Source organism: Acyrthosiphon pisum, chromosome X, assembly GCF_005508785.2.
Source record: "Acyrthosiphon pisum isolate AL4f chromosome X, pea_aphid_22Mar2018_4r6ur, whole genome shotgun sequence".
NCBI lineage: Eukaryota > Metazoa > Arthropoda > Insecta > Hemiptera > Aphididae > Acyrthosiphon > Acyrthosiphon pisum.
Window position 1 is genome coordinate 117193361 of NC_042493.1, and position 27226 is coordinate 117220586.

Below are 27226 nucleotides of genomic sequence, written 5' to 3' on the forward strand. Positions count from 1 at the left end.
GGCTAAACAAAAACAAAATTCGATTCATTCATCACAGAATTCAAATATGCAATTTTTATTTTGCTTTTTTTGCATTTTCTTATGATATTCGTAAATAAATGCTTTTTTGGTACTTTTTTGTCAGTTTATTAGCTTTTTAATTAATTTTCGTTAATTATACGCATATTTAACATTTTTAGTACATTTATATACATATTTATCTAAATTATTATTTATTTATTTATTTTAATTGTATTATTATATATACTTATTTCGTGATTTCGTAGTGAAATATTATCGCTTTATCGAAAAATATTTCTGAAAATAGATTCTTAGATTTTGTCAAAGTGATTACCGAGTGGGAGTAGTGGTTACGTAATACGTTAACATTTATCGACATTTAATAAAACGGTTTTTAATTTATTTTTTTCAATATTTATAAATTGTGCTTAGTTGTTCTAAGAATTACTTAGTATGAACATATAAAAATGTGTTTAATAAATTATTTTTTGATATTAAAAATATTTTTCAGCTAAACTTAAAAATATTCAAGTCTTTTTTAGTTGCATTTTCTTGGTTAAAATGCTTTTTTTTGTAGCATTATTGGCAGTTTTTTAATTCCTTTATTGTAGGTTTTTAGTTCTTTATTTTCCTAGCCCTAATAATAAGTAATATAGATAATCAATAATGTAATTTTGTAATCTTGCGTCTTGGATCACGTAATACAGATAAGACGAAGTTGAACCTAACAACTGTCAAGTTTTGTCATAGTAAATAATAGTAATGATGATACCTAGATAATCAATGTCATTTTGTACTTTGTACAAATCGCCAGTCACACCAGTCCGCATTACCGAGTCGTCCGTTCACCGTTGCCATATTCGTATAGTTATTCATTCGTAAATCGTAACATTTTCGCAATGGAGTACATTAAAAGTCAAAAAAACAAAAATTTACTTAAATATAATGGTTATTTATATAGGTTTGACAAAAAATATAAAAATACCATGTATTGGAGATGTCCTGAAAAACTATGTAAATCGCGCCTTAACTTAAAAACCGACGAAATTGTAAAAGGACTTAGTGAACATAATCATACTATTTCAAATTTAGAAATTGAACGACGTGTTTGTATAGACGAAATGAAAATTCGAGCTCTATCATCTCAAGATAATCCACATCAGATCGTTTCAGAAGCCTCAACATTGTGTTCGCAAGCCGTTCACGGAGCTCTCCCTCCAGTAAGTCATATTAAACGCACTTTGTGTCGAATACGACAAATTAATAGTTCTGCTCCATCCAACCCATTTACTATCACAGATATAACAATACCTGATAAATATTCCCATACTATTGATGGTCGTACATTTTTAATAAATGACATTGAACCAGTTGAAAGTTCGGACTTTGCTACGAAAGAAAATTTAGATTTACTGTCTAAATCTGATCATTGGTTTGCAGATGGAACTTTTAAGTCATGTCCTCCATTATTTACACAAGTATAGGTACACGATACATGTTATTAAGCATAATTTGGTATTACCAGTATTTTTCGCTTTAATGCCAGATAAAACGCAAAGTTCGTATGAAAGGTTGTTTTCGGCAATCAAAACACATAATATTAGTTTAAATCCAAAAACAATAATGACTGCTTTTGAACAGAGCTCATTAAACGCATTTAAAATACAACTTCCAAATGCTGAACAAAATGGCTGTTTTTTTTTCATCAAACACAATGTGTTTGGCGAAAAATCCAAACTATTTCTGGAATGGTAGAAAAGTATAAAACAGACTTAGAGTTTTCATTGCAAGTCCGTTACTTGTCTGCCTTGGCTTTTGTTCCAGAAAATGACGTAATTGACGCATTTGAGACATTGTGTGAAAGTATGTATTACACTAATAATGAAGACGTGTTAAAACCACTTATTTCCTATTTTGAGGATACATGGATTGGTCGTCCAAATAGACGTAGAAGAGAAATCCCAGGTTCCCTATTTCACTGTGGAACTGCTTTAGGTCTACTATATCTGGTTTACCCAGAACAAATAATTATGTTGAAGGATGGCATAGAGGCTTTAATAACTTATTGAGTTCATGTCATCCAACAATATGGAAATTTATTGAAGGAATTCAAAAAGAACAGAGTTTAAATGAAATGAAAATAAATCAGTACATAGCGGGCACGGTCGAACCATCCAAAAAACGCAAAAGGGATACACTTAAAGAATTAGTTAATGACTACGAAAATAGGGACAGACTAGAATACCTAAGGGGTGTTGCCTATAATTTAAAGTACCAAATTTAATTATTATTTATTGTATTTATTATTATTTATTTATTTAATTTTTCAAATATTTGAAATTTATATACTTATTATATATTGCAATTTTAGGAAAAATATCAAATTTAAATTGTATTTTTTTATAGTATTTTGACGTATTTCAATGTTTTTACGAAAAATATACCGAAAAGAATATTTTAATTTTCGCTATTATTGTTTTCGCTGTTGAAACCGTTCGCGATTTTTATTTTCGCTGTTTTTTTTCGCGATTTTAACTGGCACCCCGATAGAGGTAGGTATAGCTATGATAATCAATATCGGGAAATTGGTTCAATATAAAAACGAATTATTGATATGGTTATGCATCACTAAAAATAACAATTATATATAAGGTAATTCGACTATTTTAAGAACTTCACAAGATACCCTCTATGTACCTAAAGTTTAGACGTATATATATAATAAATTTATTGGCGTATGCATGTGCAACGTAAATGGATGTACCTATGTTTATTATTTAATTATTTGTTTAAAACGCAGAGCTAAATCAATTACAAAGTGTTAGCGTTGTTTTTTGTAGTTCAATATTATTGGTACCTATATGAATATCAATAAATCAATATAAATATAGTACTTTGGGATAACCTCTTAGTCCGGTCCCTTAACTATAAAATCACATAAATGCTTAATCTGAAAAACTAAAAACAACGAATAACCTTCAAATAATGTTAGCAAGGATCAGTTAGGGAACTGAAGCGTAAATGAGACTGCAGAGTATTGTGTCTTTAATATTAATCAACATAATCATTGCATATTATAATGGTTAATCCACGCTCTAATCCTGGCTCACTATATTATAAAATATATGACGTTAAGATGCAAAGAATCACACTGGAGTGCCATTATTTTGTTTTATATTTCCATACAATTTACAAACGCTCCGATGGCTGATGCATACAAATAAAAATAAATTATATTAATATTAAGTATATTTATCATTATTTCAGGCAGTACTTCAATGTGGTTTATTGGTTTTTTTAGGGGGGCGTTTCCGTCTAAATTAAAATGCAGTTATACTACTACAACTTCTACAAAGAAAAATTATTATGATCGACTTAAGTGAACATACTAAAATATTACCCATTAATATTGGTATACATTGCAAAACTATTTCTAACTTCCAACTTTTCAAATTTGTTGATCAATTTAAATTTAAATAAATAAACCAATATAATATGAACGATGCTAAGATGTGCTACACATACTTACATAAAATACGTAAATTTACTTTGATGAACAAAAAGTGACCTGGCGATGAAAATAAATTGGCCTGATTACAATTTGGAACCACAATTAAAAAAAACACAGAAATATCGCCACTCTCTTCACAATTTGCGAGCAAGCCTTAAAAGTTGAAAGAACTATCAACCTCTGTAATATGATCTTTCACAATTCTACGAACATAGTTACCACTTATAGAACTGAAAAATTACCCAAGATTACAAATATAAATTTATTTTATAAGCTTATTTATTTGTAATTATTATTATTATCATTATTATTTGCTTAATATTGTAAATAAAAATAATTTGAATATAAATATAATATTTTTTCGTTAATTTTGGGGTCTTGTGGTTTTAATTAATAATAAAAATATACTGTCTATATAATTTAAAACCATGATATACCTCTTAGCTGTATTTACTGGGAGCGATTTTTTCTAAAGTTTAGATTATTTTTTTTTAAACGTATTCAGATTTATTTTGATTAACAGACAGCATAGAGTATTATTACCTTAGTAACTTTTAAAGGGAACATTTAATATTTATTATTATTAATTTAGAGAACTTTTATTGTGATTTACAAATTACATTAATATAAAAATTCACTAATTCAAAATGAGTTTTGTATTTTTTAATCAATTATATGAAAATCCTGTATACACCACTGGTATGACAAATTATTTATTGCAATAAAATAATTATTATTTAATTTCAAAGCACATTACTAACAAAAACACAACAAAATATAATAATATGGCACATTAATGAGTAATGACGCAGTAAAATCTACAATATTGACTTAAAATATATAACACAATATTTAATAAAGTAATGATTCAGTTTTCAATTAAAACTGTTTACGCCATCTGACATTTAAAATTATAAAACTGTAATTAATATAAATTCTCAATACTTTGATCAATATTTTTTGTCAAAATTATCACAGAAAACAATAACTTTACAGTTTAAATATTATAAAAAAAATACCGATATGAAAATTCTTAAGCCAATTATTCATTTAGGCTGGTAAATTATTCGTAGTAAAAATATATTTACTTTTAGTCTATATAGTAAAATATGGTTTGATATTTGATATTTAATATTATATCTAATAAATATTTGTTCTACATTGACCCTGATTCCGTGATCTTCTCCTAAAAAAATAAAAAAAACAATATAGTAATTTATAATTATAATAATATAATGATTATATAAAATAAGCATTTTAAATGTACATATTAATTGAATATTTATAAGTGTATGTAATACGGATGTGGTACGAAACGTCAACAAGTAAAATGTTAAAATTTTGACAGTAAAAATATTGACAGGCTAGAATTCTGACAGTCTAAATATCAAAAAGTACAAAATATCGACAGATTAAGAGGACATTACATCGCAGACATTGGTTGTCTAAGTCTTTTTAAGTTTGAAATTCCTAAAATTTTTTGCTTTTTAAATCATAGATTTTAAAATGTAATACAAGATTTCTTTAAGTTTATCTACTTTTATCAAAAAAAAAATTTCCATGAGAAAGTCAAATTAAAATTTTTTGAGCGTTTGAAAATCATATGTTTACAACATTAGATATTCACTCAATTTCTCATTTAGCGATTTTTTTTAATTGTTGTAATTCAAAAACGAATAACCATAGACACTTGAGAATTAAATCATATGTTTATTTTATTAATTTCTATACTTAAAATATTTTGACTTGATTTGAGCGGTTACAAACAATTTTAAATTTCATGTTTTTTAGTTTTTTTTTCTATAAATATATTTTACTATAAAAACCTAGGTACAATTTTTTTTTATAAGCATTGAAAGTTTGATATTTGACAACATTTATAAAATTTTAAATTTTCAAATAATTTTGTAGTTTAAAATTTATAAAATGTTCAACTTTTATAGCTAAGGATTGAAAACTTACAACAATACGTTCCACATAAGTAGGTTATTCTATATTCAAGGGCCCATTATTATCCCCAATATATATATTTTTTAATGCGTCCAATACAATTAGAAAAAAAAAATTTAAGTAGTAGGTTTGTACATAGGTAAATTATTATTAATAGCTATAAAATAAAATTGTTCTCAATTTTATATCACGAAAAATTACTATAAATTATGAACAATATGTTTGCCAACAATTTTGTTTGTTTATTTTATTTTTTGAGCATTTTAGATTACCAATTTGATTATTTAAGTAGGTATATAAAAAAGTAGTTTTAAGAAAAATGTATCTAGCTCTTGTAAATTATGTATTTCAGTTAAAAGTATTAATGCATAATATTATACTAAAATATAGAGGACCATAGTTGTTAATAACCTAGTGAACCAAAATTAATCATTTTACTGTCAAAATGTACAGAAAAAAAGCTTTAACAGAATCCATCAAAAATATGGTGGTTACCATTAAAAAAATAAAGTCGATTTAATTATTGAAACAAATCGCATATTTAAAAATTTTGAAAATATTTTTAAAAAATTGCCTGTTAAAAATAGAGAAACAAGTATTTTTTTTGTTTTAACGAAATTCCATATCATCGATCCATAATTACTTTTAAAAAAAGCCGCATACGATGACATACGATACATCCAGTTTATTTTTTGTATAATAAAAAATACATCCTGTATATTAGGAAATAAAAAATAATTTACAAAGTAAAGCTGACAAATTTAAATGTGTTTTTAAATTGTTATTAGACTATGGAATAACTTGCTACAATAGACAAAATTGAATAAAAATTGTTTTCATTACCTTAAATAATTTAGAATTTGCATCTCTGATAAATTCCTTAGATCGATCATTCATGGCAATTGGTTGTGGTGAAAATGTAAAATTTTCTATGGTTAGATTTTTATCAGATAAGATGTCCAATTGTTTCTGAATTTCTCGTTTTGATCTAAGTTTTTTTTTAGCTGGAGAATGATAGTATACATCAAAAATTCTATTTTTGTGACTATGTTTAATAGATTTTCTGTAAACCAATTCTCGTTTCCAACCTGAAAATGATTAAACACAAATAATACACAAAAATAGATAATTAATATAATTTACTTACCGTGCTCAAATGGAAGTTTATAAATAGCATCACTGATATCAACTTTAATTTTTCTACCCATACTATAGAGTTTTCTAGTGTTAGAAGTGGTAAGGTTCAATGTTGGAGTAGTAAGTCCTAAAAATATTAAAAATAAATAACTATTTGATAAAATTATCTCTTTTAAAACCAATCATTATTCATTTAGAGTAAACCCTGTACATATTATGAAACTAGTAGGAACATTTTCTGTAAAAGATTAAAATATAAATAATTTGGTTTTCATTTTAATATCCATGTTCATTATATCTAAATATATAAAAATAAGAGTACATTTGGAATAATATTTATAACTCAAGATCCACCGAACCAATTTCAATAAAAATTTCAGGGAATATTAAGATTGATATATAGATAGTTTCTGTGAAGTTTGTACACTGTGCAATAAGTGGTTCCGAAGTTATGGCCTCTTAAGTGCACCCTTGATGACATGGCCAAAAACTACAATTTAAGTTGCGGATTAAAATAATTATAGTGTATTGTATATTACTTGCTATTGGTTACGCTGAAACCGTTACAGGCACCTTTGTTGATTTGTATTGTTTTTTTTTTGTCAATATATTATATATATCTTCCAACTATATAAACATGAAATGAAAATCTTTGAACAGGGTCAACTCTGGAACTATTTATCCGATCTTCTTGATTTTTTTAAACGAAAGAGTATATCACGGAGAAGGTTATTATGAAACAAAATTTTAGGAAAATCCACCGGAAAAGTAGGAACTATGGATGTCGAAAATACAACAGTGACGCAACAGGTTAGGTTAGGATTTCGTATTAATTGATTATATCAATCCACCATAGGTAGAATATGACAAACTTGATATAACTTTGATACTTTAGAGTTAAATCATACACTTACGTACAAACTAGGGGTCCGCGATCTACCGCAAGTAGATTGCCTACCTGATAATATACTGCTGCGAATCAGAATTTTAATTCCGGGCAACGGAAAAGTTAAGATTAATTTTAAACACCTTACGCGAAATATTAAAGAACGAATTGAACAAAGTTTGAGTCATATAGTGTTGGTACATTTAACGGGCAACGAAGTGCACGGGTTCACTTGTAATATATTATGATGAAAAAACAAGGTGACGAGACCCGGAATTTGCATTCATTCAACGCCAATGGCAAGTTAAAAGTTAATTAATTATAATCGAATTGTTGTTTTAGTTAATCAAATAAAATCTAATTAAAAGTTCTAAGAGAACATTTGTTTGATTAAATTTTCAGGTGTTATATAATGGGTGAGTGTATAACAATGAACAACAATTGGTGTGTACGAGTGCAAATGAATCGGAAGAATTTTACTTGTTTTCCATAAAAATACAGGAAGATTTTATCCATTTTTCTGATATATGTACTATACATTGGGGGTCACTCACCTGAAGTAGGGGCGACTTGTAATTCCAAGGCATCACTGCGTAAATTGTCTTTATTACGCCTCTTATTACTCCCATTGTTCTTATCATCATTAGGTTCTGGTGATGATATTATAAATCAATCATAAAAATAATACAATATTATTACACATTCATAATATACATGATATAATATAAGCAGGTTTACAGATAGTCTTTACAACTTACTAATTGGCTTAGACTGTTTCTTTTTATTAACATGATTATTTTTAACAATGGATGGGTCTTCTACTTCTATAGGTTCACCTGTTTCTTTACTTAGTTCCATTTTTACCACTGAACGGTCATAAACAAAAAAAAATGATAAAATTTAAAATTGGTACATATTTAATTTTAAGTTAAATACAAAAGCTATATAACCAAGTCAATGACAAAAACTTACATTTTTTCTTTTTATCAATAATTATCAATACATCATCAACATCAAATCCAATAATTTCATGGTTTATTGGTTTTCTAAAAACAAACAAATTAAAATTAAAACTTATTATTTTAAATTAACTAGATAGCCTATAACTACTTACTAGACTTTCTATAGTCCCATGTCTTAATAAGTGAGGCGACAGCCATTTGCTGTGTACATGTTAACATTCAACATAACCTCAAACATTTTAAAAATTAATATATCTATATATTATGAATATTATTATTATTATTATTATTATTATTATTACTATTATATATAACTTTTTTTTATAGGTTATGATTTTAGATGATAACATAACACATTAGCAAATGACTGCCGAGCCTCACTTTTTTTCATAAGTTGGCTATCTAGTCATTATATATGTCTATAGTTAGGGCACTATAGATACAGGTATTCTACGCTGCCATTTTGCGACTAATAATGTTAGGTATATGAATTTGAATTTCTCCCTCTTTATTTTATCATTTTATCATTGATAAAAGAGTCGCAAAATGGTGGCATAGCATACCCATTCTATGTAGAGCCTTACTATAGTCAGTACTCAGTGAATGAGATAGGTGGTCAGTGATACCAACATAGAAATAATCATCCATATATTCTTAAACAATGTATTAAAACAAATATTGAAATTTAAAAAAATATATAAAATGTATAACTGTAAAGAAATTAACTAGTGTTTTATTATATTTAAAAAGAAAAAGAAAATATTTTATAATATTGTATAGATATACATGAAATGTTAAAACAAAATCATAGACAAAAATAAAATGTTTATAATTGAAATACATCTGAAATGGAGGTGTTACTCACCTATTATATATGTAGCACATAGCGCACGTTTCTAGTAGTAATGACGACATAATTAATAAGGCAGTTAGTATATTATAACATGCTAAGGCCATTGTAAAAGCGTAGTATAAAACAATTAACCTATAAAAGTGTCGTCACACATATCGCCTTGGAAAAGTCAACACTCATACGAAAGAATACGAGTCGACCAGTATACCAAGTGCGAGACCCGAACTCATGTTCGGTTTCATGACCGAATTTGGCCACTACTACTACCATATGTTCCAAAGGACTCGATCATATATATACGAAGCCCATGACAAGAGCTCGTCAAATGGTTAGGAATACGAATATGGATACAATATTTTTTTTAACTGTGTATTTTATAAATGGTTTTAGAATCATTCACTCAAGCCCAAAAAAAATTGAACAGATTTGCAAATGATAACAATTATAAAGGTGAAACAACAAATTATGAAGATAAAGGTCGCGGGAAGAGGCAGAAATTTTAAAATTTTAAATTATTCACTGATGAATCAAGTTTTCAAGAATCTCATAGTTTTATTAAAAGTCTTCTAAAACCTCCTTCATGGGCTAAACGCCTGAGTAATATTACAATTTTTATTTGGTTAATTAAATATAGGTTTTAAAAACTTCATTATTTGCTTATGTTATACAGATGATAATGACAATATATTAGTGCAGCCATACCACTCCACAGAAAAACCCCAAAAAACAAATTAAATTGGTAAAAATATTAGTCTTAGTTAATACAATTATTATTTGGTAAGTTACATAGTTTTTTAAAAATGTCTATTTTTGCTAATGTTGTACAGATGATAGTGTCTATGACAATATATTGGTGCAGCCATACCACTCCACAGAAAAACCAAAAAAACAAATCAAATTGGTAAAAATATTAGTCTTAGTTAATACAATTCTTATTTGGTAAGTTACATAGTTTTTTAAAAATGTCTATCTTTACTAATGTTGTACAGATGATAATGAGGATGATATGTTTGAGCCAGCATACCACTCAACAGAAAAAAGAAATAAAACAAATCATATTGGTAACAATTCGTTTTAGTTAATACAATTTTTATTTGGCAAGTTACATAGATTTTTAAAAATGTCTCTGCTAATGTTGTACAGATAATAGTGACAAAGATATAGTTGAGCTGAATATTTCAGCAAGAGAAATATCTCAAGATGAAAGATCCCAAGACGAAATGACTTCTAATGATACAGGTAAATTAATTTCTATGGTAAATCTGGGCATTTTAAAATAATATGTACCTAATAACCTAAAATCAATATTTTTAGTAAATTTATCAAATATTTTAAACCTACTGCAAAAACAGTTCAAAGCAACACTGTACACTATTTGTTTACTTGAACAATTATTACAATCCAATAATCAAAATGTCCAACCAGCTAGTTTAAGTATTCAGGAAAAATTTCGAAGCAAGTTCCACACTTTGCCACTTAATTTCTTAGAAGATATTGTCGAAATGGAAAATAAAGTGAAAGATTCAAGCATCACAGCATTTAATGGCAATTTTTTATTTATAATTATTAATTCAAACTTAATTTTTTCATTAATTGCTTTTATAATTTTAGAAAAATCGCTTAAGACAATGTGTGTGCTGAAATAGTATACAAGAAACTGTCACTACTATATTAAGAATGGTAATGAGTGATACATGCGCTCAATATTATAACTTTGATGGAAAGAACAATGCAAAGAATCTATTTAAAGAATTAACTCTTAATTCTATAATAATAGGTATAATCACTGAGTGATAATAATCTATACATATTATTATACTTATACAAAAATTATTTTTTATATATTATTCTTTTTCGTTTTGTTAACTATTAGATGTTGTTTTAAATTTCCACACCGATGAAACTGAGCATGATGTCAAAACAAAAATTAGAAATTGGTTGAGATTAGCTTCGACAAGAATTTCAAATAAAATAATTCGCCAGACTCTTAAACAAAAAAATAATACGTAAACTTTAACCAAACCACTTTAACCTTTTATTTAACCATAGCCATAATATTATTTTCATTATTTTTGCATTATTATTATATTTTTTTTTTTCTTATTTTTTAATGCTGATATGACTATAGTGACTACTGCTGTACTATATATTATAGTAACATAATTTAACTATTATAATAATAAATTAATTATTCTTAATAAACGTAATTATGATTACAAATTATTTTATTGTATAGAAATATATACTATTTGATAGGATTATTATTATTATTATATTATTATTATTATCACCCATTAAAGCTGCAATACCAAATTATTATACTAGGTTCCTAATTTTGTGATTGATTATTAAATAATTTATATTCTAAACTTTTTGCAAAGTATTTTTAATTGTTTGATAGAGATGATTGTTATTATTGTATTTATAAAATATATGTTAACAAATTGACTAAAATGTATGTTTTAATTTATTATTTTATAAAACTAAAAACAATAATATATATATAATGGAGTATTTTTTACCAATTATGGTATGTCTACTTAAAATGTTAATTAATGTCTATGGATAGATGTTATATAAGAGTTGAATTTGATCTACTACATGATATATGATAGATACTTTAATTGGATCTTCAAATAGACTAAAAAAGTGGTGCATATAGACTAATCTTAGACTTATCATAGACATCTACATTTTACATCACATGTATGTCTTACGTCTATGATGGATTGGTATATTAGACGTCTAATATACATTACAGTGTTTGCTGGGGCACCAGAACTTCTACTTAATAGATTCCCAAATTAACTTAATTTACTAAAAACTATTTTGGAAATATTTATATAGTTATTATCAATCATTTTTGCTACATCAGTGGTGGGTATTAAATTTAAAGTATGGGCACAACAGGTCAGGTGATCAGGCAAACTAAAATTAGTACAATCAGAACTATTTGATTCATAAGGCAACTGACCAACATAAACATATTCAATATCAATAGGACTGGACAGATTATTTTCATTATCACTATCAATTTGTGTATCTTCATCATTGTCTAACTCGCCTATGTTACCTACATAATGAGGATCGGATTCAATTGTTGAGCTTTTTTAAAATGTACGAAATGCTTTGTCAAAATTACTAGCATCATCGGTTATGATATGGGTGATTTAAGAACTCTTAATTTGATAAATATCACAAATGTCAGTTATTACATCATTAATATTCAAATAATTATGGTTAGGATTATGAGCTTGTAGTCTGTAAATAAGACAATAAAAAAAATATATAAGCTCATGTAACTTACTTGACATTTTGTAATACTGGTTTTAAAGAATGGCAATTGCATTTGTTTATTGGGAGTAATTGTTCCTTCAGCATGTTGAGTTGTCTTTTTGAATAATTTTTTACTGTCTCTAATTTTAAATTGCATTGATGCATGTTTAAACTAAAAATAATATTGATTTCATTATAAAATAAGCAATGACTTTATTATTGTTATTAATGAAAACTTTAGATTCACATATTATTAGCTACCATTGACCTACCATTGAATTACCATAGAAATATAAAATACATTTTTCATATAATCCTTTTTTTTATATTCTATAAACAATGATATTACAATATTAATACATAATATTATTCCACATAGGTACGTATAGTGATGTAAATTTGTATAATATCGTAATATATACATGGTATTATACACGCTGTATAGAATTATTTTATTCAATGCCTAGTATAAAATCTGTATAAAACTTTTTTTTTTAACTATTAATTATTTTATTTTCTATTATTTTTTTTTATATATATTAAACAGTTATTCCTTATTTAATATTTTCCTTATTATTTAAAAAGGAAACTAAAAGACTAAAGTGTTAAAATTGTTACTATTAACTATTAAGTACCTATTACTATTTACAATTGTTACTTTTTTGACATTAAACATTTATTTTATTTATAATTTAGAAAAAAAAACCAAAAGAGTCATTTATGTTTATTAAAATTGTTAATTATTACCTACTTTACTTGTTGACTTTGTTATTACTTTTGAATTTAATTTATATTATTTTTCTTATTTGTATTAATAAGATTCAATTTTCAAATGGGACATGGACATTAGTTGAGTAATAAAGTTTAAATTGTATATATGTAGGTAGTTTAAAATTTGCATATCCTTTAACAGGATTTTATACCGTATAAAATGTGTATAATACAAAAAATTATTATACCATACTTAAATACAACAGTGTTATACAAAGTTCAATACACGTATAATACAAGGTATAATACAAGAAAAAAAAAAATACCGTATTTTAACATCACTAGGTACGTACAATATAACCCACCTTCTACAGGTAATATTTCTTCATAAAGCCCCGTTCACACGATCAAATAATTTGTCAAATATTTGATGTACCCACGTCAAACTTTAAATATTTTAGATATGGTTCTATAATATTTTTGGAGTTTGACAAATTATTTGATCGTGTGAAAGGGGCTTATTACATCATATTCAATCAAACAAGTACCAATCAACAATAAAAAAAAAAAAAATATTAAATCTATAAACTAAATCAATAGTAAAAAGATACATACCTTAATGTGACTAAGAAAATTTCCTGTTGAACCTTTTCGCCCTTGAATTATTTTTTGACATGATTGACATTGCGCAGACATTTTTTCATCCGTATCGTTATTAGATTTTACGATTTTAAAATGTTTCCCGTCAAAAAGGTGACAATTCGTATTGATGTTTTCAATTGGTTCCCCCGTGTCGATTATATTTTGATCATCGGAATCGTCGGGTTCACAATCCGACTGGGTCAATTTCCGTTTACTCGAACTGACGATGTTGGATTTAAGTACCAAAAACAATATATAATATTATAATATTATAAAATTAATGACGTAAGTAATATAATATTATCGACAACAATAATATTATGTTCATCGACTACCGTAGGCACTCGTTCGACTAAAGACAATAATATTATGTAATTTAATTTCGTAGACCGTAGTTATCGCGTTGATTGATTTGAAGAATTGATAAATGCAACAAGATAACGAGCGGGGAAAATTGTTCACTTCAAAAATAATATTTTCAAGAATACATCCTAAAATAAAACACACACAAGAGAACCCACGGCCGTTCTAGCCGGGCGGGTGGCGGGGGTCACCGGACACTTTTCGTCTCGCGTACTTTTATTGATTAACAACATTGAAAAGATATAATTAATTACGAGTATTGTGTATTTATGAATGCGAAATAATGTTTATTATTATTATTATTATTATTATTATTATACGTGTGCAATTAAAATTGGCTTAGAGCTAGTTAGATAGTCCATGGATTTATGTCGTAAAATATGAAACCCGAAATATTATGTGAATAGCGCCTCACGTATTGCCCGACAGACTTATCAATAATAATAAATTGTCATTAATATCAGGATTATCCCGATTTAAAGACCCAGTCCAATCCTGACAGGATAATATGTCAATGTGAATTTAAATAGAATATTATTTAGGTATATTAGTTTATTGCAGCCGAACCTAAAGTGAATGCGGAAAGAATAGACGGATGGTTTATCTTTATTTCTCAATGAATAATATTATATTATGGAATTTTGTTTAGGACGGCGGTGGTTATAACTAATTATTGTCATCTGTAGTTCTATTAAGTAGGTATTCGTATTTTAATTATAATTTTGAAATATTTATAAAATTCTGGGAAATAATATTTGTCGCGACAGTATAATATACAAATATAGGCTACTTATATAAATTAATTACCTAGTATACCTATTGTAAACCAAACAAAGAATATTAATGACTAATAAATAATAAGTAGGTACTAAAAAGGTTCTGACATTGTCTACCAATATCTTCTTAACATTTATACAATTATAACATATTTATTTAGTTTTAAATCAATTATGTCTCTTTTTAATTGCTGAAAATCAGATGATTTTTTTTTAATTTTGAGTTCTTTAATACTTTTTTTATTCACAATGATTTCATATTTTCTATTGAATTTATCCATTTGATCTGACTCTTCGTTCTCTGTATACTGCCGATGAAGTTCGTTAATCTTGTCAATGCAACGCAAATACAAATCCATGTTCTAAACGTTTTAAATAATTATCTGTAATTTGTATTTTAGTAAAGAGTACTAAATCATATCCTAATAAATAAAATATTCATCAAAATGGAATAATAATAAATTACTATGTGATATTGAAAATAAATTTTATTCAGAATATCGGTTTCAAGGGTTAGTAAATACTAATAAACTAATTAATATTATTATTTTATCAGGTATAGGAATTGATAAAATAAACATAATATAAATATCAAGTGTTTACGGTTATTAGTTTTTGAATTACAACAAAATAAGAAAATCGCTACATGAGAAATCGAATAAATATCCAATGTTGTAAATATTTTAACTTCAAACGCTCATAAATATTTAATTTGACCTTCCTGTAGAAATTTTTTTTTGATATAGATAAAAAAAACTTATGAGGAATCTTGTATTATATTTTCAAATCTTAGATTTATTTTATGAATTTCTAGCTCAATATTGCTTCAATATTTAAAATAAGTAATTAATAAACAGTGAAACATGCACTAGTAGGTACATGGGATATTGGCATGTAAGTGCAAAAATTAATTTAAATTGTATTATTATTTAAAATTACATAATAAATTATAATTTAGTTATTTTAAATATACTCTTTAAAACTCAAACGATTTATTTTGTTGAATACATTATTGTCGATAAAAAATGTTTCGCTTGGTCAAAAAAACTGTAATACATAAGATACTGTCCTCGAAAGATTTGATAGCATAAATCCATAATTATTTTTTATAAGCGTCTGAAGTTCGAAAAGTTAGAAATTCATAAAAATTTTTTCTACGTAGGTATATCTATAAGATTTAAAATGTTCATACAAGAATCCCCTTAAGTTTTCCTTCATTAAACAAAAAAAAATTTATCGGAAAGTCAAATTAATTTTTACGAACGTTTGATACTGGATATTCGACCTAAATTAACAAATTCTCATTCAACGATTATCTTATTTTGTCGTTATTCAAAAACCATTAACCAGAGGTAAGTACTTGAAACTTACGCCAAATGTTTTTCTATGCAGTATGATAACATTTACAAGATATTTCGACTCGTTTTGGGTTATTTATAGACATTTGAATATCTGTATTTTTTAGTTTTTTATTCTACAAATTTCAATAAAATTGTATTCGTTGGGTCAAAAAGATTAAAAATTTAATACAGGGTTGTTATAACTTATATTATCAGTTAATAAATATTATAGATCCATATAGGCAGGTTTCTTTGTTCATAAATCTTAAGTACCTATTTAAAGTTAACATTATCACAAAATGTATTTATTTAATTTATTGTAGTTCAAAAAATGTTAAATCTTCAATTTTTATAGCTAAGGAATGAAAATTTTAAACAAGGATTCTCATAGATATTTCATACTGTAATCATAAAAATCTAAAAAATATATAAACACAGTTATTTTTTATAGACATTTTGAGTTAAAATTTGGACGAAATTAAATATAAAAACCAAGACGGTTTTAGGTATTTTGTCGTATTTAAATATATTATTCGTGGGTATATGAAATCTTTAGTGTATAATGTTATTATATTTTATACACACAATGACATTTTCAAATGTAATTTTTTTGTTAAATATTAATTGAACCCATAATGTTGTACTGTAATACCGAATAGTAAAATAAATTACTTTAGCCACAATTATTTCATCAAATATTATACTTAGTAATACCATAGGGGACCGGCACAGGCTGACAGACCACTGTAGCCTTAACTATGATAAGAACAATTTATGGAAATGCCATACTTTTAAGTCCAGTTGTCATTGTCTTATCATTTTTTAGCCATTTTATTTTAGTGAATTATTTTGTTTATAAACGTTTTCAAGACGTCACATATATGTATTATATTTAAACCTGTCTTCTTAATGATCGTATAACCATTTGTTACTTTATACATTAATAATTCTTATACTTAAGTATAGGTAAAGAAACAAATTTTTATTTTACTCCACATTGATTTAGAATTTATTTTTTAAATTTAATTAATAAACGTATAAACAACCACCTCTTAAATTAACTTTTTATGTACCTATTATGTGTAATAAAAAATTAATATACTCACTAACTTCCTTTATACAACCGATTAAATTAAACAAAACACAAATAGCTTGGTAACTTATAATTATTATTGACCGTGTCTTGAGATAGTTATCTACAATAAATTAATAACAAAAACAGCGTCAAATGAGATATCAAGTATTAATTTTTATTTTTAATCAAACTATAATCACATTTTCCAAAAAAAGTATCATTGTGGTTAGTAATAACATTTAATAAAATACATTTTATGTAATTAATCAACAAGTATTAATATTATTATAAACCTTTTTTCGTTTAAGTAAAAAATAAATTAAAAATAATAATTAAATATTTTTTTCAATAATACATAATATTATAGACGTGCCAACATACATATTACCTATATAGGTACACAATTAATAAAAATAAATTTATTAAAAAAACAATAATAATTAAAAGCCAGCTATATGTACACCGTATAAACATAAATTATTAAAAACTAACCGTAACAACGTAAATTATATCTTAACCGAACTAGCTCTTCAGAAAGTTCATTAACTTTAATAAGTATACGGTTCTGACATTGTCTACCAATATCTTCATAACGTTTATATTTATCGATTATAACATATTTATTTAGTTTTAAATCAATTATGTCTCTTTTTAATTGCTGAAAATCAGAAGATTTTTTTTTTTTAATTTTGAGTTCTTTAATACTTTTTTTATTCACAGTGATTTCATATTTTCTATTGAATTTATCCATTTGACCTGACTCTTCATTCTCTGTATACTGCCGATGAAGTTCGTTAATCTTGTTAATGCAACGCAAATACAAATCCATGTTCTAAACGTTTCATATAATTAATTGCATATTAGTTAAGACTGCTAAATAATCATATTATCCTAATGAATAAAATATTCATCGAAATGCAATAATAATAAATTACCTACTATGTGATATTGAATACAAATTGTATTCAGAATATCGGTAATTAGTATTAGTAATTAATATTATTATTTTATTTAGAATAAATATTGTGCATTGTTGAATATTGATTATATGTTTAAAGATCTTTATATTTTGAAATATTATAATTAAACTATATATATAAAAACTCGAGTAAAAACTTATATTCTGAGCGGAACGATGTCGATTTTACAATGTGTGTGTTTTATTTGGGACTGTAAAAATGTTTCTATTTTATAGTTCAGCATTTTGTCTTAAAAAATGTTTCGCCGAGTCAAAAAACTTGCAAATTTAATACAAGCCCCCTCATTAATAATTGTTATTGGTGTAAGTGTGTAATAAGTAAAAAAAAAAGTTGAACGTAAATTCTCAATAGTTGCATATGAGTATCTGAAGGTAAAATTTTGACGAACTTCGTCTAAATCATGAACATTTATATACTAGGTACTTTGAGTTGGAAATTCATAAAAAATTTTCTTTTAATGTCTAAGATTTTGAAAATTTAAAACAAGATTCATCTACGTTTTCTACCCTCGAGGAAAAAACATATTTACCGGAAAGTCGTATTAATTAAAATGAGAGTTTAAAGGAATTCAACCGTAAACTAAGGATTTATATTTATGTCGTTCACTAAATATCAATGTAGAAAATTATGAAAATGTTAAACTATTCAAAAAATATATAAAACAATTAAATTTATCAAATTTGTAAATTTTTTTTTTCATTTAAAATATTAACAGTTAATTATGTAAAATATTATTATTATTATTTTAAATTTATAATATTTGTTTTCCTCTTATCGTACTTACGTATTTATCAATTATCAATCATGTTAACATTATTATATATTTTTGTTAATCCTATTTCTATTAATTAATTAGTAATCAATATAAACCTTGTTATATATTTATTTAAGAACTGTGCCCCCAGCACAAGCTTTGCTTAAAGGGGGTACTGCAATATACTAAGCTACATTTTGTAAAATAATTTTAAGATTCTAATGTTGCAAAAATAAATTATTATTATATTTCCCATGAAATAATTTTTTTATTTTGTTACAATTCAAAAACGAATAAGCGATCATACTTAGAACTTTTACCACATATTTATATTACCCTTTTCTACACCTGGCATTATTTTAAAAATATGTTGGCTCATTTTGAACTATTATAGGCATTTAAATTTTAAATTTTTTTAGTTTTTTTTTTCTACAAATAGGTACTGATAAAATAATTTATGCTGTGTCAAACAGCTTGAATATCTAAGTACAAGGTTTATATTAAGTTGTCATATAATTGTGGTAAAAAAAAAATATTTATGATTCATGGGCAGATATTATTTTTTTTTTTTTAAAAAAGCATTTAAAATCAAAATTTCAACAATAGTCATCAAAATCACAAGCATTTACAAATTATTTTGTAGTTGAAAAATGTTTAATTTTCACAGTTAATAACTGAAAAATGTTTCTCATACGTAGTTCATACTGTAACCAAAATATCTTTAAAATATGTCGTGGAAATGGTAGGTAAAATAAATTACTTTGATATCAATAATATCATAAAATATACATAGTAATACTGCAGGATATGACAATTGACTTTACCTATTTATAGTTTAAAATTTATAAAATGTTCAATTTTTATAGCATAGGATTAAAAGTTTAATACAATACCTATGCCTTATAAGTAGTTCATACTTTAACCAAAAAATATATAAACACAGTTTTATTAATATATATATTAAGTTTGAATTTGAAGAAAATTAGATATTTAAACGAATAATACTAATTTTGTTCTTATTTTAAAATATTATTCTTGGGCACTTGAAACTTTTTAAGTATATTATTATTAGGGCTCGAAAGTTGATGCATTTTACATTTATTTTTGGAACTTTTTAGACGATGCTCTCTCCTGACCACAATTGTGTTTCATTAGCATGTGAATCTGAACAACTAATTTTTATTTTGCATTTTTTGGTGTATTACTTTTTTAAATCATTTTTTGACATTTTTAGTCATTTTTGCTGATTTCACACTAGTTCGCTTCTTATCGTTTCTTGTCGACAATTATGACGATTACTTAAAACTTGGAAATTACCACAGACTAAGGTTAGTACCTATCCGATTTTACCTTGTCGATTAAATTCGTCGTTGTCGTATTGTAGTGAATATTATACCTACATTTTATTTATTTTTCCTAATATTCAATTAATATCCGATTTTATCTCACCGATTACAGTCGTCACGTCGTTGTCGTGTTATAGTGAATAATTATTGTACCTACTACATTTTATAATTTTTCGTCATATTTTGAGTAATTTTTAAGCTTTGATAAATGTATATAGATTTTTATAGTAAAATAGAGCAAAATATTTTTTAAAAAAAACGTATTTTTATTAATTTAAAACGAATACCCACGCGAATACCTATTTGTAACTTTTTTTATGTAATTTTTTAAGGATATTTTCTTGTTATTTTTATTATTTAGGTCATTTTTTAATGTTTTTAAAGTCATCAACTTCTAAGCTCTAATTATTATATTTTATACACACAATGAGTTTTTCAAATGAAATGTTTTCGAAAAAAATTAATTCAACCTACTGTACCTATTATTATTTATTAATGATAAAATAAATTACTTTAATACCAATAATATCATAAAATATATACTCAGTAGTATTACAGGTCCTTACAGACCGTCATCTTCGATCAGAATCGTTATTCGTATGCAAAGTCTCAATGATATTATAAAATCATAATGCCCACTTACTCGCCTTATTCTTTTATAAACTAACTATAATATAATTAATTGTATATATATATATCAGAAAGTAAAGTTAGTATTAAATATATATATATATATATATATATATATATATGTATATTTTACAATATTTATACGTTATAAATTATAATGTATATATAAGAATTTGTTTTAATATAATAATCGGATTTGTATGCAAAATACAACCAAAATATATGTGCTAAAAATCTTAAATAATATGCATAAATAGGTGTATGCATTATAATGTTCAAATATGTATGAAAAAAAATAATATTCAATCAAAAATTACACAAAAGGTATTTTTTTTTTTCTGAATTGTTAGTTAAAATTTATGGAACTATAAATACTTTTTCTTTAAAATACCCGTGTTCTGTAGGTAGTTTTAACCCAGGTATAAGAAAAAATCAGAAATCAATTAATATCAAAAATGTATTCTAAATCCTAAAAGCAATTTACTTAGGCATATTATAGGTAAGACTTCAATAAATAATCATATGTTGTATTTTGTCGATACCTACTTAGTTTTAATTTATAAGAAAAAAATGAATTACCAAATATATTTGCCAAAAACTTTTGTATACCTACGACCTACCTACCATATTACAATATTAATTATTTCAAAGTGTCTAAAATAACAAAAAACACCGAAATATGCAAATAAAATCGTAGAATAAAAGAAAATCGAGTAAATGTCGAAATACGCAAATTAATATGCACTGTAAAAATGCGTCATAGATTAAATTGTCATATTGCACGAGAAACAAATACCGTGCTCACTGTTATACGATCAACCAGAATAAAATATACGCAAATTCATACAAATCCGCGCACTATAGAACAATAACTGTAAAAGTAATAAGCACCTACTTACATTTTTTGTATGAGAATTATTGAGAAGTCGAACTCTTTTTTTCTATTAAACTATTACAGCTGGTATGGCGATAGTACCTATATAATATATTGGTCGTTTGTGCCTCGCCTCCGAAACAGCTCTCAAGTACTGTTGCTGTGCAGTGTCACGATTAAAATGTTCAATTTTTAAAAATATATTTCTGGTCGATATTGTAACGTGCTGTTCGTGCCAAATCCTGCACCTACGTTAAAAATTCATGAAATGTCGGTAAAATATTAAACATAGGTTACCTATGCCATCCTTTTTTTTCATCATTTTCTTCTATGTGTTTCGACTCTTTGTATAACACGATTTTAATAATATCATTTTATCTTGTAATGTTTTCGTTTGTAATATTATACTATCGTCGTTCGTTTTTACACGCACACTGCAGACGCGCACACATCAGACAGTATGCTGCCTACCTATTCATATTTTTCTCTTGTTCGTTGTCGTACGTAAAAAAATACTTTCGCTACATCTCCACGGATGGTTTTTTTTAACCGTAATACATAGATATAAAATACCTACGTATTTTATAGTGTTTTATATCAGCTGTGACGTATCATTGATTTTATCTAACACAGCAGATAGGTGGGTATAATGTATTATCATGATTTGTGACCGTGGCTGGTTTTCAACATATTATTTGTATTTGACCTGTATCATAATGACCAAGCAATAATTAGGTAGGTTGTTTGGGGAAAAAAATAGTGGACGCAAGAAATTAAAAAAAGACGTTTCATATTATTGTATTTAAATCGATAATAGTTGGGACACTTTTAAAAATTATAAATTCAAACCAGAAATGACTATGTATACTGAAATAGTATACAAACCGAACTTACGCTGAATAATAGGATTTTATCTTCAAATAGCCGTTTTTAATTGAAACAAAAATAGGTACTGAGTTTAAATTTTCGGAACATTTTTGTGAGAACGAAAAAACAATAAAATACTATATTTGATGACCAAGAAAATATCAATAAAACACACTGAAAAACGAGCACTTGCTCTGCTGTAGTGCTGTATAGTAGGTGTAAAATGTCTTCGATAATATTGAATAGTTCTATTATATATATAATAGTATATATATAATAGATATTGTGTTAAAATTTAATTTTATCATAAATCATCATGTGCCTATAATATATACGATAAGTACAAATACAAAATGATTCTGAGCGGAAACTTTCTGTTAGGCAGTGTCAGCAGCCTATGTATTTCTAAAGATATTTTATTTATTTATATAGATAAATACTTATTTTGCTATGAGTAAATAGTAATTTATTTTTTTAATAGTAAGTGCCAACCTGTAATAAAGTAGGTAAGTAGAACTAATTTTCGAAAAAAAAAACAATTAGAATTTACCTATTATATTATTTAAAATAATTTTATTATCACTACATAATATTATAATATTGTAGCTGTTATTATAACCTTTATGTGTATACTGCAGATCGGTGTAAATAGGTTTATGGTATATAATATAGCATACAATTAATCTAAAATATATTATGAAAATGGTATACATAGTACCTACTGCCTAAATATAATAAAATACATATTATATTGCTCTTGTATTGCTATGAGGAAATAGTAACTTATTTTTCTAAAAGTAAGTACATATATCTGTAATAAAGTAGGTAAGTTGAACTCATTTTTAGCATATACCTATTATATTATACAAAATAATGTTATTATTATTATAAAATATTCCTATATTATAACTGTTATTATAATCTTTGTAAATACTCCGGAAAGGTGTAAATAGGTATATGTTATAAATAACATTGGTACAATTAATCTAAAATAAATTAAGAAAATGGTATACACACGTACCTCATAAGTACCTATCTAAATATAATGAAAAGATCCAACTATCCAAGTCCCGTCGAATAATATTTTTTGAATAACAATTAATAACAAAATAACTAAAATAGTAATTACCTATATATTATTATGTTTAAATGTCCAATGTTGTCAATATGACAACTTGTCATAATTTAAATTTATGACGTTTACAGTGAACTTTTTTTTTTCCAGTAGGTAAGATAAAACTTATGAGAGAAATCTTGTATTAAATGTTCAAACCATACTTCAGTATTCACATTAAAAACTGTAGAAACATGTAATTACAAAATAATTTGATCACAATTTTAAGATTTTGATGAAATTTGTAACAAGTATGTCTTTAAACATCTGTAAAATAAATTGTGACAACAGTATACCTATTGTACTTTTGATATGTTTTAATTGAATAAGAAGAATTATTATGAAACACTATGAATTACATTTGGACTAGTTTTCACACAAAAACATAAAATTTATGATAAATAAATAAATAAACCGAAAAAAGGATCATATTTCAAATTTAAATTAATACTTGGCACAAAAAGGGCCACAATATTTTGAAAACCTTATAAAGTCTATAAAAAGTGAAAATAAATATTCGGTAAAAAAATTCAATACTACGCAGTTATTCATTTTTGAATTACTACAACAAACCAAATTAATTTTACCGAATATTGCAGGTTAAGTCGTATGTGAAGATTTCAGTTTTATTTTAATTTAGATACTGTGCAAAGTGATGAATGTATTTTTGGGACTTTAGAAATAGGAAAATTAAATTCTAGTAAGTAGGTACTTTTTTCAATAATAGGAAAAATAAAAAAATTAATAAATAAGGAAAAACGGGCACGTAAAATATTAGTTTTTGACAAAATCTGTTTTCGTTTTTAGTAGTTGTAATTATTGTTATTGTTGTAAAATATATTATTGTTGTAAACATATTCACACATAGAGTAATTTTCGAAATATTTGGACTCATTTTGAGCTATTTATACAGATTCCACATTTTCGAGTATTCTACGAATAATAATAAACACTGTTGAACAACTCGAAAATTTACTACAAGATTCCTGGTAAGTAGTTAATAACTTTAACCGAAAAATATATGCATAAAAAAATATATACACACAATTTTCTTTTTTTATTTAGACATATTACGTTACAATTTGTACAACTTTACAAAGTATTATGTCAGTTTAATTTAAATGTGTGAATTTTAATTTTTCTATACCTAATATTATAACTAATAATATTTGATTTATTTTAATGAAACATTAGACGTAACTGATTGGATGGACTAAAAACCTTAAAAGTATTAGTAACCATTAAACTGATAGGTATAGAATTAAAAATTGTCAACCAAAGAGTATATGTTCTGATTTGCCTTTACCATTAAACATTCTTAAGACTCCAATACAATTTTCTAACTTACCTAATTGGTAAGGTTTAAGTGCGTGATTTCGAAAATAATATTTCTTAACTAGGTATATTTGGTTGTTGTAGTATTTTTGAATTGTTTGACACATTTAGAATAATTAATAAATATATAAAAGACATTTGATCAAAAAAAGTATTTTAAAACTGGTTATTAATTATTGTGATATCTTATAACATAATGTTGTGTTAAAACTTGTTTAAATATTATTTTACTGACTTACATTAACGAATTAAACCCAAAGGAAATTCTTGTGATTTTTACAAACGTCGTAGAAATGTCAACTCAAAATACTTTTTAAAAAATATTATCTTTATCTTTAAATAAAATATAAATAGTTATCGTAATTATATTATAATTTTTTAAGCTTTTTGACGCAGTAATCGATATAAAAAAATTGACAAAATTAAAAAAAATTATGCCCCAGGTGAGGATCGAACTCACGACCTTAAGATTATGAGACTTACGCGCTGCCTACTGCGCCACCGAGGCTTAATGTCTCGGATTCATATTTTAGTTAGATAAACTAGTTTTAGTTCACCTTCTACAATATACGTAAGGTACTGATTTGGAATAAAAAAACCTATCTACTAATATATTTTGTTAGGGTTCTGAAATTTCATGAAATATTTCATATTAATGAAAACTAAAAAAAAAACAAATTTAAATTTAAAATTATTGCAGAACGTACACTAAACACCTCTACTTATTAATGACAAATATTATAGAAATATTTCTTACGCAGTACATTATATTATTATACCTATAAAATATTATGTTTTTTATATCATGATTAGGAATTAATAATAACTTAACATCAGTATATGAGATATATATATTATATATATAACCATCTAGAGATGATTTTTAGAAACATACCAAAAAACAGAGTTAAAAAAAAATATTTTTCAATATTTCATTGAAATATTTCAAAGTGAAAATGTCATGTGAATTATTTCATATTCATCATAACCCTATGTTTTGTGCATATTAATATTGTATTTTAAATTTCGTCAGAATGATTCTGAGCGGAGCGACGATGTGTGTTTTTAAATTTTTTTCGGATCTGTCGTTGTCTTTTGGCGCAATAAAAATGCTTTGATTTATCTTTTCCGGTAGACCTTTACGATTACTAGTGCCGTAAAAATAATTTAGGGTGCAGGAGGTGCACTGCACTGGTGGCCGCCGGGTCAAAAATATAGAGCTTATAGCTGTCACATCAAATGTTTATTTTTTATTTTCATGTTTCATCAGCCCATTGCCTAATTTGATTTATAGTAATTTTGTTATTATCTTGTATTTAAATATTAAAGAAATTACTCGGCCTAGAGTGACATACATAAAATGATATAGGTACCCAATAATAATCGTTGATTATGTATTATTACTATTATACCTACGCCTTCATGATACCGATACACACGCACTTACAGTACCCTGTAAGTACGCAGCTACCGACCGCTGTACCTAGTGATGTAAATATATATAATACAAATGTATAATATCGTATTATACATGGTATTATAATATACACACTGTATAGAATTATTTTATACAATGGAATAAAATCTGTATAAAACTTTTTTTTTTTAACTATTAATTATTTTGTTTTCTATTATTATTTTTAGATTCTGAGTGGAACGATGAATGTATTGATTTTACAATGATGTGTGTTTTTTTTTTTAATTTTTTTTTATTTTTTTTTGTGTCTGTCATCACCTTTTAGGACAGTAAAACTGCTTCGATTTTCTTCAACAGTAACTTTTATGATTGGAAAGTGAATCTAGTTGGTACTTTGGGGGGTCAAAAGTAAAAATTTCCCAGTAGT

General features: G+C 25.5%; 1 protein-coding gene and 1 non-coding gene across 3 annotated transcripts in view; both read right to left on the reverse strand.

Annotated features, from left to right (window-relative positions):
• LOC100569586 (uncharacterized protein DDB_G0287625-like) overlaps positions 1–14425 on the reverse strand; it is a 24739-nt gene extending 10314 nt beyond the window's left edge. The window contains exons 1-8 of one of the 2 annotated variants that reach the window (XM_016806284.2): positions 13902–14416; positions 12607–12747; positions 8457–8530; positions 8243–8350; positions 8039–8134; positions 6609–6725; positions 6305–6549; positions 4413–4697 (exon numbers count right to left, since the gene is read on the reverse strand). In XM_016806284.2, the coding sequence (XP_016661773.1) occupies positions 4668–4697; positions 6305–6549; positions 6609–6725; positions 8039–8134; positions 8243–8350; positions 8457–8530; positions 12607–12740 (804 nt within the window). In that variant the 5' untranslated portion in view covers positions 12741–12747; positions 13902–14416 and the 3' untranslated portion in view covers positions 4413–4667. Of the gene's footprint in view, positions 1–4412; positions 4698–6304; positions 6550–6608; positions 6726–8038; positions 8135–8242; positions 8351–8456; positions 8531–12606; positions 12748–13901 lie in introns of those variants that run through there. The other variant, XM_029492544.1, reaches the window with a different exon arrangement.
• An 11392-nt stretch (positions 14426–25817) lies between these two features.
• TRNAM-CAU lies at positions 25818–25890 on the reverse strand. The gene has a single exon. It is a non-coding gene; the product is annotated as a tRNA-Met (tRNA).
• Positions 25891–27226: the final 1336 nt, after the last annotated feature.